The 12,013-nt window shown below is 40.6% G+C and overlaps 1 protein-coding gene across 20 annotated transcripts in view; it reads left to right on the top strand.

The window, feature by feature from the left end:
- Pam (peptidylglycine alpha-amidating monooxygenase) overlaps nt 1–12,013 on the top strand; it is a 274,763-nt gene that overhangs the window by 222,332 nt on the left and 40,418 nt on the right. For 12 of the 20 annotated variants that reach the window (XM_017319289.2, XM_017319286.2, XM_011247938.3 and 9 more), the window contains one exon: nt 9,002–9,319. The exons of the other annotated variants lie outside the window; for them this stretch is intronic. In XM_017319289.2, coding sequence (XP_017174778.1) covers nt 9,002–9,319 — 318 coding nt within the window. The remainder of the gene's footprint in view (nt 1–9,001; nt 9,320–12,013) is intronic. 20 annotated transcript variants of the gene reach the window in all.

Raw genomic sequence — 12,013 nt, 5'->3', positions numbered from 1 at the left:
TTGGAGGGCTTCTGAAAATCTGCCTGACCAACAGTTCATGGGAATGTATCTCTTACCCTGTTCTAGGATTTTTGTTTAGTAATCTATGTCTTCTGGGAGCAGCAGCATCTGCCCATGTGTGGTATCTCATTTCAAGCACCTTTAAAATTTATGCTTCTTAGTTTACAAAGTACTGAATTTCTATACAGCCTTTCCATGTGTCCTTAGTTTTGATTAGCCCTCCCCATCAATGTTTGCCCTCCTTCTATCTCCCCAGCCCTATCCCCTCTTAAACAGCCACCTTTTTACACAAGGGTGTCAAAAAAGATGCATCAAAGCCTCTTTAATAAATGGTGTTGGGAAATCTGCTAATATGTAAAAATCAAACTAGACCCATTTTCTTATTCAAATCAATTGAAAGTGGATCAACATGAGAAATTCTGAAAATGGCAAAGGAAAGCTTAAGGGAAACACTTCAGTGTTTAGATAAAGGCCACGGCATTCTGCAAAGGACTCCAGCAGCTAGAGAGGAAATAGCAGTCACTGACGATTGGGGTTATGTTAAACAGCATCTGCAAAATAAAATAAAATAAAATAAAATCTGCAGAGTAGAAAAGTATGAACAATAGGAGAAAATTGTCCCAGCCAATTTCTTCTGTTTATATCCTGTCCCTTCTAACATGCTCATCAGACCTATTTCCCAAGTTGAGATCTTAACATGTCTAAGAGAAATGGCTACCGTTTCAAGATCCCATCTATCCAGGAGCAGCCCAGAGAGGGGGAGAGAAAGAGAAAGGAAGAGAGCAATTGACTGATCAAGGTCTTTCATAACGATTTGGGAGATAGTGAGACAGCCATCTAGTGGTCTCTGGAGCTGTATTTTCACAGTTCAGTGAGGCCAGTGTGCAACCAAGCCTATCATGTTGCTTTAACATTTTGCCTTCCTAACCGGACGATGATTTTAAATGACTAGTTCAACAGAACGGCAGCATTCTGCATTTGGTATCTTAGGACAGCTTTTAGACTCTGGTGAGGCTGAAGGTCTGTGCAAAGTACTCAGTCTCTTCCTCCTGATGTCATTGATTCTGATTTGAAATTATGCGTTCTATCTGTTCTTGAAATAACATTGTATTTTATTTTCTATGTGAAGTGTCCCATTGCAGGAGCACAATGAACTGTTTATACTTTGTGAGACAAAAGACTTTAGCTGAAACAGATTAACTTCTTCTGGAAGGCAGAGAGTGTCTGTGACCTAACCAGTTTGGTTGAGTCATTGTTTGCTTTGTTTCCGTTAAAGAAATTGCCCCATTGTTTAGTAACTGTTTTCTGGTTGAAAATTTCACCTGGGATAGGTTGATTTCATGGGTAAGAATTGCAAACCTACTTTGAATTGTTGAGCCAAGATTATTTGTAACTATGTCAAATGTGTTTGCCTAAGTTTGGAAAGACTTTGTATCCCCTTTTTTTTTTTTTTTTCTTTCCATTTTTTATTAGGTATTTAGCTCATTTACATTTCCAATGCTATACCAAAAGTCCCCCATACCCACCCACCCCCACTCCCCTACCCGCCCACTCCCCCTTTTTGGCCCTGGCGTTCCCCTGTTCTGGGGCATATAAAGTTTGTGTGTCCAAAGGGCCTCTCTTTCCAGTGATGGCCGACTAGGCCATCTTTTGATACATATGCAGCTAGAGTCAAGAGCTCCGGGGTACTGGTTATTTCTTAATGTTGATCCACCTATAGGGTTGCAGATCCCTTTAGCTCCTTGGGTACTTTCTCTAGCTCCTCCATTGGGAGCCCTGTGATCCATCCATTAGCTGACTGTGGGCATCCACTTCTGTGTTTGCTAGGCCCCGGCATAGTCTCACAAGAGACAGCTACATCTGGGTCCTTTCGATAAAATCTTGCTAGTGTATACAATGGTGTCAGCGTTTGGATGCTGATTATGGGGTGGATCCCTGGATAAGGCAGTCTCTACATGGTCCACCCTTTAATCTCAGCTCCAAACTTTGTCTCTGTAACTCCTTCCAAGGGTGTTTTGTTCCCACTTCTAAGGAGGGGCATAGTGTCCACACTTCAGTCTTCATTTTTCTTGAGTTTCATGTGTTTAGGAAATTGTATCTTATATCTTGGGTATCCTAGGTTTTGGGCTAATATCCACTTATCAGTGAGTACATATTGTGTGAGTTCCTTTGTGAATGTGTTACCTCACTCAGGATGATGCCCTCCAGGTCCATCCATTTGGCTAGGAATTTCATAAATTCATTCTTTTTAATAGCTGAGTAGTACTCCATTGTGTAGATGTACCACATTTTCTGTATCCATTCCTCTGTTGAGGGGCATCTGGGTTCTTTCCAGCTTCTGGCTATTATAAATAATGCTGCTATGAACATAGTGGAGCATGTGTCCTTCCTACCAGTTGGGGCATCTTCTGGATATATGCCCAGGAGAGGTATTGCTGGATCCTCCGGTAGTACTATGTCCAATTTTCTGAGGAACCGCCAGACGGATTTCCAGAGTGGTTGTACAAGCCTGCAATCCCACCAACAATGGAGGAGTGTTCCTCTTTCTCCACATCCTCACCAGCATCTGCTGTCACCTGAATTTTTGATCTTAGACATTCTGACTGGTGTGAGGTGGAATCTTAGGGTTGTTTTGATTTGCATTTCCCTGATGATTAAGGATGTTGAACATTTTTTCAGGTGCTTCTCTGCCATTCGGTATTCCTCAGGTGAGAATTCTTTGTTCAGTTCTGAGCCCCATTTTTTAATGGGGTTGTTTGATTTTCTGAAGTCCACCTTCTTGAGTTCTTTATATATGTTGGATATTAGTCCCCTATCTGATTTAGGATAGGTAAAGATCCTTTCCCAATCTGTTGGTGGTCTCTTTGTCTTATTGACGGTGTCTTTTGCCTTGCAGAAACTTTGGAGTTTCATTAGGTCCCATTTGTCAATTCTCGATCTTACAGCACAAGCCATTGCTGTTCTGTTCAGGAATTTTTCCCCTGTGCCCATATCTTCAAGGCTTTTCCCCACTTTCTCCTCTATAAGTTTCAGTGTCTCTGGTTTTATGTGAAGTTCTTTGATCCATTTAGATTTGACCTTAGTACAAGGAGATAAGTATGGATCGATTCGCATTCTTCTACATGATAACGACCAGTTGTGCCAGCACCATTTGTTGAAAATGCTGTCTTTCTTCCACTGGATGGTTTTAGCTCCCTTGTCGAAGATCAAGTGACCATAGGTGTGTGGGTTCATTTCTGGGTCTTCAATTCTATTCCATTGGTCTACTTGTCTGTCTCTATACCAGTACCATGCAGTTTTTACCACAATTGCTCTGTAGTAAAGCTTTAGGTCCGGCATGGTGATTCCACCAGAGGTTCTTTTATCCTTGAGAAGAGTTTTTGCTATCCTAGGTTTTTTGTTATTCCAGATGAATTTGCAAATTGCTCCTTCTAATTCATTGAAGAATTGAGTTGGAATTTTGATGGGGATTGCATTGAATCTGTAGATTGCTTTTGGCAAGATAGCCATTTTTACAATATTGATCCTGCCAATCCATGAGCATGGGAGATCTTTCCATCTTCTGAGATCTTCTTTAATTTCTTTCTTCAGAGACTTGAAGTTTTTATCATACAGATCTTTCACTTCCTTAGAGTCACACCGAGATATTTTATATTATTTGTGACTATTGAGAAGGGTGTTGTTTCCCTAATTTCTTTCTCAGCCTGTTTATTCTTTGTGTAGAGAAAGGCCATTGACTTGTTTGAGTTAATTTTATATCCAGCTACTTCACCGAAGCTGTTTATCAGGTTTAGGAGTTCTCTGGTGGAATTTTTAGGGTCACTTATATATACTATCATATCATCTGCAAAAAGTGATATTTTGACTTCCTCCTTTCCAATTTGTATCCCCTTGATCTCCTTTTGTTGTCGAATTGCTCTGGCTAATACTTCAAGTACTATGTTGAAAAGGTAGGGAGAAAGTGGGCAGCCTTGTCTAGTCCCTGATTTTAGTGGGATTGCTTCCAGCTTCTCTCCATTTACTTTGATGTTGGCTACTGGTTTGCTGTAGATTGCTTTTATCATGTTTAGGTATGGGCCTTGAATTCCTGATCTTTCCAGAACTTTTATCATGAATGGGTGTTGGATCTTGTCAAATGCTTTTTCTGCATCCAACGAGATGATCATGTGGTTTTTGTCTTTGAGTTTGTTTATATAGTGGATTACATTGATGGATTTTCGTATATTAAACCATCCCTGCATTCCTGGAATAAAACCTACTTGGTCAGGATGGATGATTGCTTTAATGTGATCTTGGATTCGGTTAGCGAGAATTTTATTGAGGATTTTTGCATCGATATTCATAAGAGAAATTGGTCTGAAGTTCTCTATCTTTGTTGGATCTTTCTGTGGTTTAGGTATCAGAGTAATAGTGGCTTCATAAAATGAGTTGGGTAGAGTACTTTCTACTTCTATCTTGTGAAAAAGTTTGTGCAGAACTGGAATTAGATCTTCTTTGAAGGTCTGATAGAACTCTGCACTAAACCCGTCTGGTCCTGGGCTTTTTTTGGCTGGGAGACTATTTATAACTGCTTCTATTTCTTTAGGGGATATGGGACTGTTTAGAAGGTCAACTTGATCCTGATTCAACTTTGGTACCTGGTATCTGTCCAGAAATTTGTCCATTTCGTCCAGGTTTTCCAGTTTTGTTGAGTATAGCCTTTTGTAGAAGGATCTGATGGTGTTTTGGATTTCTTCAGGATCTGTTGTTATGTCTCCCTTTTCAGTTCTGATTTTGTTAATTAGGATTTTGTCTCTGTGCCCTCTAGTGAGTCTAGCTAAGGGTTTATCTATCTTGTTGATTTTCTCAAAGAACCAACTCCTCGTTTGGTTAATTCTTTGAATAGTTCTTCTTGTTTCCCCTTGGTTGATTTCACCCCTGAGTTTGATTATTTCCTGCCGTCTACTCCTCTTGGGTGAATTTGCTTCCTTTTTTTCTAGAGCTTTTAGATGTGTTGTCAAGCTGCTAGTATGTGCTCTCTCCCGTTTCTTTATGGAGGCACTCAGAGCTATGAGTTTCCCTCTTAGAAATGCTTTCATTGTGTCCCAAAGGTTTGGGTACGTTGTGGCTTCATTTTCATTAAACTCTAAAAAGTCTTTAATTTCTTTCTTTATTCCTTCCTTGACCAAGGTATCATTGAGAAGAGTGTTGTTCAGTTTCCACGTGAGTGTTGGCTTTCTGTTATTTTTTTTGTTATTGAAGATCAGCCTTAGTGCATGGTGATCTGATAGGATACATGGGACAATTTCAATATTTTTGAATCTGTTGAGGCCTGTTTTGTGACCTATTATGTGGTCAATTTTGGAGAAGGTACCATGAGGTGCTGAGAAGAAGATATATCCTTTTGTTTTAGGATAAAATGTTCTGTAGATATCTGTCAGATCCATTTGTTTCATCACTTCTGTTAGTTTCAGTGTGTCCCTGTTTAGTTTCTGTTTCCATGATCTGTCCATTGGTGAAAGTGGTGTGTTGAAGTCTCCCACTATTATTGTGTGAGGTGCAATGTGTGCTTTGAGCTTTACTAAAGTTTCTTTAATGAATGTGGCTGCCCTTGTATTTGGCGCATAGATATTCAGAATTGAGAGTTCCTCTTGGAGGATTTTACCTTTGATGAGAACAAAGTGCCCCTCCTTGTCTTTTTTGATGACTTTGGGTTGGAAGTCAATCTTATCAGATATTAGGATGGCTACTCCAGCTTGTTTCTTCATACCATTTGCTTGGAAAATTGTTTTCCAGCCTTTTATTCTGAGGTAGTGTCTATCTTTTTCTCTGAGATGTGTCTCCTGTAAACAGCAAAATGTTGGGTCTTGTTTGTGTAGCCAGTTTGTTAGTCTATGTCTTTTTATTGGGGAGTTGAGACCATTGATGTTAAGAGATATTAAGGAAAAGTAATTGTTGCTTCCTGTTATTTTTGTTGTTAAAGTTGGCATTCTGTTCTTGTGGCTGTCTTCTTTTAGGTTTGTTGAGGGATTACCTTCTTGTTTTTTCTAGGGCATTGTTCCCGTTCTTGTATTGGTTTTTTTCTGTTATTACCCTTTGAAGGGCTGGATTCGTGGAGAGATAATGTGAGAATTTGGTTTTGTCGTGGAATACTTTGGTTTCTCCATCTATGGTAATTGAGAGTTTGGCTGGGTATAGTAGCCTGGGCTGGAATTTGTGTTCTTTTAGTGTCTGTATAACATCTGTCCAGGCTCTTCTGGCTTTCATAGTCTCTGGTGAAAAATCTGGTGTAATTCTGATAGGCTTGCCTTTGTATGTTACTTGACCTTTTTCCCTTACCGCTTTTAGTATTCTATCTTTATTTAGTGCATTTGTTGTTCTGATTATTATGTGTCGGGAGGAATTTCTTTTCTGGTCCAGTCTATTTGGAGTTCTGTAGGCTTCTTGTATGTTCATAGGTATCTCTTTCTTTATATTTGGGAAGTTTTCTTCAATAATTTTGTTGAAGATGTTTGCTGGTCCTTTGAGTTGAAAATCTTCATTCTCATCCACTCCTATTATCCGTAGGTTTGGTCTTCTCATTGTGTCCTGGATTTCCTGGATATTTTGAGTTAGGATCTTTTTGAATTTTCCATTTTCTTTGATTGTTGTGCCGATGTTCTCTATGGAATCTTCTGCACCTGAGATTCTCTCTTCCATCTCTTGTATTCTGTTGCTGATGCTCAAATCTATGGTTCCAGATTTCTTTCCTAGGGTTTCTATCTCCAGTGTTGCCTCACTTTGAGTTTTCTTTATTGTTTCTACTTCCCTTTTTAGGTCTAGTATGGTTTTGTTCATTTCCATCACCTGTTTGTATGTTTTTTCCTCTTTTTCTGTAAGGACTTCTACCTGTTTGATTGTGTTTTCCTGTTTTTCTTTAAGGACTTGTAACTCTTTAGCAGTGTTCTCCTGTATTTCTTTAAGTGATTTATTAAAGTCCTTCTTGATGTCCTCTACCATCATCATGAGATATGCTTTTAAATCTAGGTCTAGGTTTTCGGGTGTGTTGGGGTGCCCTGGACTGGGCGAAGTGGGAGTACTGGGTTCTGGTGATGGTGAGTGGTCTTGGTTCCTGTTAGTAGGATTCCTACGTTTACCTTTCGCCATCTGGTAATCTCTGGAGTTAGTAGTTATAGTTGACTCTGTTTAGAGATTGTTCTTCTGGTGATTCTGTTACCGTCTCTCAGCAGACCTGGGAGACAGATTCTCTCCTCTGAGTTTCAGTGCTCAGAGCACTCTCTGCTGGCAAGCTCTCTTACAGGGAAGGTGCGCAGATATCTTGTTTTTGGACCTCCTCCTGGTCGAAGAAGAAGGCCCAAAACAGGGCCTCTCTCAGAAGCTGTGTTGCTTTGGCAGTTCCCAGAAGCTGTCAGCTTCTGTGGTGCAGACTCTCACCTGTGCAGACTAAAATCCTAAGTTCTAGGGAGTCCTGGAACCAAGATGGTGACCGCTGCTCCTGAGTCTGAGGCCGTCTCCCGAGCCAGGCGGACACCTGTCCTCTGGTCCGGATGGTGGCCGGTTATCTGCGGCCCGCCCAGGCTGCTGCCTCAGCGGCTCTGTGCTTCCGCCCGTCCCAGAAGCTGTCCGGTTCTCTGGTGCACCCTCTAACCTGTTCAGACTAATTTCCTAGGTCCCGCGGAGTCCCGGAACCCAGATGGCGACCGCTGCTGCTGAGGCTGAGGTCGCCTCCCAAGCCAGGCGGACACCTGTCCTCTGGTCCGGATGGTGGCCGGTTGTCTGCGGCCCGCCCAGGCTGCTGCCTCAGCGGCTCTGTGCTTCTGCCCGTTCCAGAAGCTGTCCGGTTCTCTCCTTTGTATCCCCTTGCACAAATGTCTTAAAAATACATTCTTCAGTGGCTTGCATCATAGCTAAACCATTAATGACTCTTTATCTTCTCCAGGCCATGAAGAAGGTTTATAAATGTTAGCAGTGATGCTGGAGACATAATTGAACATAACTAATCAGAATCTAAAATCAGGGTTTCCTAGTAGCCAAGCTGTAGAGTAAGTTAAGAACAGGAAGACCTGGAGTTGCCAGGGATCTACATGGGTTATTTTCTGTTCTGAGCAGACATCATGGGTTTGACCACATAAATGATGATAACTAAAGCATTGTATGAGCTTTCATTAGATATTGTATCTAACCACTGTTTTTATATGGTTTGCTTTCATAAAATCAAAGTGTGTTCTTTAATATAGTCATAGAAAACATTCAGTGCTGACTCAACTAATGATTCTCAACATTATTTTTCTTTTATGATCTTTGTTTCTCACTGTTTTAAAAGGGATTATTATATCAAAAACAATTCTTCTGGAGGTTCTTCACTTCTTGCTTGAGATGAGCAATTGGAACTAATTGGAACTACTTATGTTACTGCTAGGGAAACTATAAGACCGACGTCCCAGTTGCCCCCCCCCCACACACACACACACATAGATATATATGTGTGTGTGTGTGTCTGATAGTGATTGTTTCACATATATTACTGAAAAATATTTGATGTCCTGTAGCTTATGAATTAATAGATTTTTAGCAAATTTAAATCATTTGGTTGTGGTGTTAGCTTTCTCTAGTGCATCTGTGGCTATCTTATTGATAGATTCCTAAATTCTTAATTTCCTTATCAGTTCATTTAATCTGTGAAAGCCAATGTTTAAAATATGTCATGTACTCACAAGTGAATTATTTTGTTTTATTTCTATGAATCTGCCAATGGTCACAGTGTGGGAAATGGCAGGAAGAAGATGGTATACAAATGAAATGTAAAAATATGCTTCCAGTGTTGGACCCCCTCTCCCCTTCTCTCTGTCCCTTCCTCTGTCCCTCACATCCCTCCGTCCCTCCTATACATGAAAGTGTGAGAACAACCTTGCTTCTCACTCACTGTCACAATCAAGACTCGATATTTCTAAGGCACCAGGTTTTGTAAATGTTATGGTTTTATAAACACTGTGTGTCTTTATTTCTCTCCCCCCCCCCACAGGTGATTTCTATTCACTACTTTCCAAGCTGCTAGGAGAAAGGGAAGATGTTGTTCATGTGCACAAATATAATCCTACAGAAAAGACAGAATCTGGGTCAGACCTGGTAGCTGAGATTGCAAACGTAGTCCAGAAAAAGGACCTTGGTCGGTCTGACGCCAGAGAGGGAGCGGAGCATGAGGAAGGGGGTAATGCTATCCTGGTCAGAGACAGGATCCACAAATTCCACAGGCTAGAGTCAACCTTGAGGCCAGCTGAGAGCAGAGCTCTATCCTTCCAGCAGCCTGGTGAAGGTCCTTGGGAACCAGAACTCGCAGGAGGTGCGTTCAGGGTTTCTTTTATGCAATAAAGTGTGAACCACTGCGATCCACATTAGCAAAATCTGAAGGGAATAAAAATTAATAGGTATCAAAACTAACCAATAGAAAAAACTTATTGGAACAAGTATGACTTAGATTTGCGTTGTCCCATACCACGTTTTGTTTTGAAAAGATTTTTTCTTTTATTTTTGTGTTGGTCCAGTACTATATAAAGTCAACATTTATTTAGTGAGTCAATTCAAAGTAGGACCACACTTGAGTCATTTCGGAAAGAATGATATGTGAAATTCAGAGTAATAAATCAACATTTTCCTTTGGCTCAATGGGAAGAAATTGAAATTTCCAAAGGTCACCTATAAATACCATTGTAGATAGTGCATACACTATCTTCTCCAGTAATTAATGTCCTTCCAGAGGAATCAAATACTCTCAACATTTATACCCAACTGACTTATAAAATAAAACCATTTTTGTGACTGATTCCTTAAGTTCCTTTATCAGACGTTGTCTTAATTGAAACTTGAGTATACATTTCTGAAAGGAATCTCCAGTAAGTCAATAATTATCAGATTTATCTTTATTTCTAGCCAGAATTGGCTTCCATAATTAGAGAACAATACCTTATTCCCTTCAGGTTTCTGTACCAGCATGCGATAGCTGCCTCATCTTTGTCTTTAACGGTGCTGTGGCCTCTGTGATATTGACTGTCTTTTGTGTGACTTGCTAATGTGGAGAGCCGAATAAGACAGCATGTGGAGAGCGTCTCTAAAACAGTAACAGATATATGCGTGCATGGCAGATGTCCACGCGTGGGCTTGGACGGCACGGGCTGCCAGCTTGATGTTTTCAAATTCAGCTTTGCAGGAAGCCATGAATTATTCAACACCCAGCTGATTTTTATTTATAATTGAAAAAAAGAATTAGCATGCAGCGCCTTTGCTCACATGGAAGTTTCAAGTATTTTCCATGGGGACTGGCCTAATGGTCTGAATGAGATGTTAAGTGGAGCCTTCACTTTTAACTCCTCATATTTTAACAGGCTCAAACTGGTTCCAATTTTGTCCAATAAAACTGTTTCTCAAGAGGTGATCCTGGGACTCTTCTTGCTTGCAAATTACCTAAAGTGTTGAAGGAAAACCTAACTTCTGCTTCCTGTCAAAGAACAAGTGAACTGGTATCTGGGGTTACAGTGACAGTTGTGCAGTTTCGTGTGTCTCTACCCATCTCGTAACACACGACAGTTCTGTGTGATCCTCTGTGTTAAGAATACAGATATGAAAAAGGCCAAAGGTCTCCTGCCAAGTGCAAGTCTGTTCACACACAACACAGTAGAACTGTAGCACTCGATAGTCTATCACTTAGCTTTTCATTCCTGATTTTGAGAAACCCTGGACACTTTTTATCATCATGTGTGGCAACGGACAAAACATCATTCAGGTGCTGGAAAAATGTTTTAGTGGTTAAAAGCAAATATTACCCTTGCAAAGGACCTGGGCTGGATTCTAAGCACACACATTACCTGTAACTCCAGGGCCAGGTGATCCTATCCCCTCTTCTGGTCTCTGCAGGTACCAGGCACACATCCAGTGTCTATAAATACACACAGGCCATCATGTATACATATTTTAAAAGAACAGTGTGTATTTCTGAAGTCTTACTTTTTCTAAGAATGACATCCTCAAAGGTAGAAAGTACCTTTTTTCCCCCTGCATCATTTGCTATTCCCAGAACTAGTCATGAGACAGAGCTCAGAAGAAATTTCCTCTGAAGATCTCACGGGGGAAGTCTTTCTTCCTCTCATAAATGTGGGTAAATGTCACTACATTTAACGAGTCGTTGACTGTTAGGCAGCACAGATCCCAACTGGTGAAAGAGCTCTATGTGCCTTTTCTTTCTGAATTGACGTGGTTTTATGTTATTTCACCATTCTAACTCCAAAATTGTTAAAACCGAGGACAAAATAGTAAAATTCAGACGTGTTGAGGCTAGTTGTAAACACCCTTTTCCTAGTCCTCTCCCACTTGCTATTATAGGATGCACCAGGCAATAACAAAGTTTGTTCAGGTGGCATTTCATTGTATCAGGCACAGGAAGCTGGAATCTGCAGCAGGCTTCCGTATTCCAAAAAGAGAGTAGGAAGTTTGCATATATAGCAACCTTATAACATTAGTATTATTCTAACTTATGCGCCCGTCTCTGAGATGGGCAAGTGGGATAAACAGGATAGATTAAGTGCTATTGTTTCTCTCCTGCCCTTTCTTTACTCCACGCAAAGCTGAGAGTGGCCCTAATGGTCCTAGAGGAATTAGCTGTCTTCTTTATGTGTCTAATTTGCTAGATGGGACTTTATTAGCTGCAAAGAAGAGAGTTACTTTTTATATGGCACTGGTGAAGCAAAGATGCAAGGCTATTTGGTCACTTAACATTATAGCACGGAGTCTTTTCAGATATCTTTAAGGCATGTTAATTGTCAGAAGAAACTGAAGCCAAGAGAAGTTAACCTATTGAATGAGGTACTGCAGTCTAGATTTAAAAACTCGACTGTTATGATGTCCAACATGCACTGTCTAGTGCCTTAATTTCAATCAATTCCAGATTGGTTAAAGTTGCTTGCCTTGTTCATTGGAATTGTGGCCCCTCGCTGCTCAGAGACTGAAGGTGTCTTGTCTCCTCACAACCCTTGTCCTATGTCTC

Source organism: Mus musculus, chromosome 1 (genome assembly GCF_000001635.26).
Source record: "Mus musculus strain C57BL/6J chromosome 1, GRCm38.p6 C57BL/6J".
Classification (NCBI taxonomy): domain Eukaryota; kingdom Metazoa; phylum Chordata; class Mammalia; order Rodentia; family Muridae; genus Mus; species Mus musculus.
The sequence above is the reverse complement of the archived record's forward strand: the minus strand, read 5'-3'. Positions and strand labels throughout refer to the sequence as shown.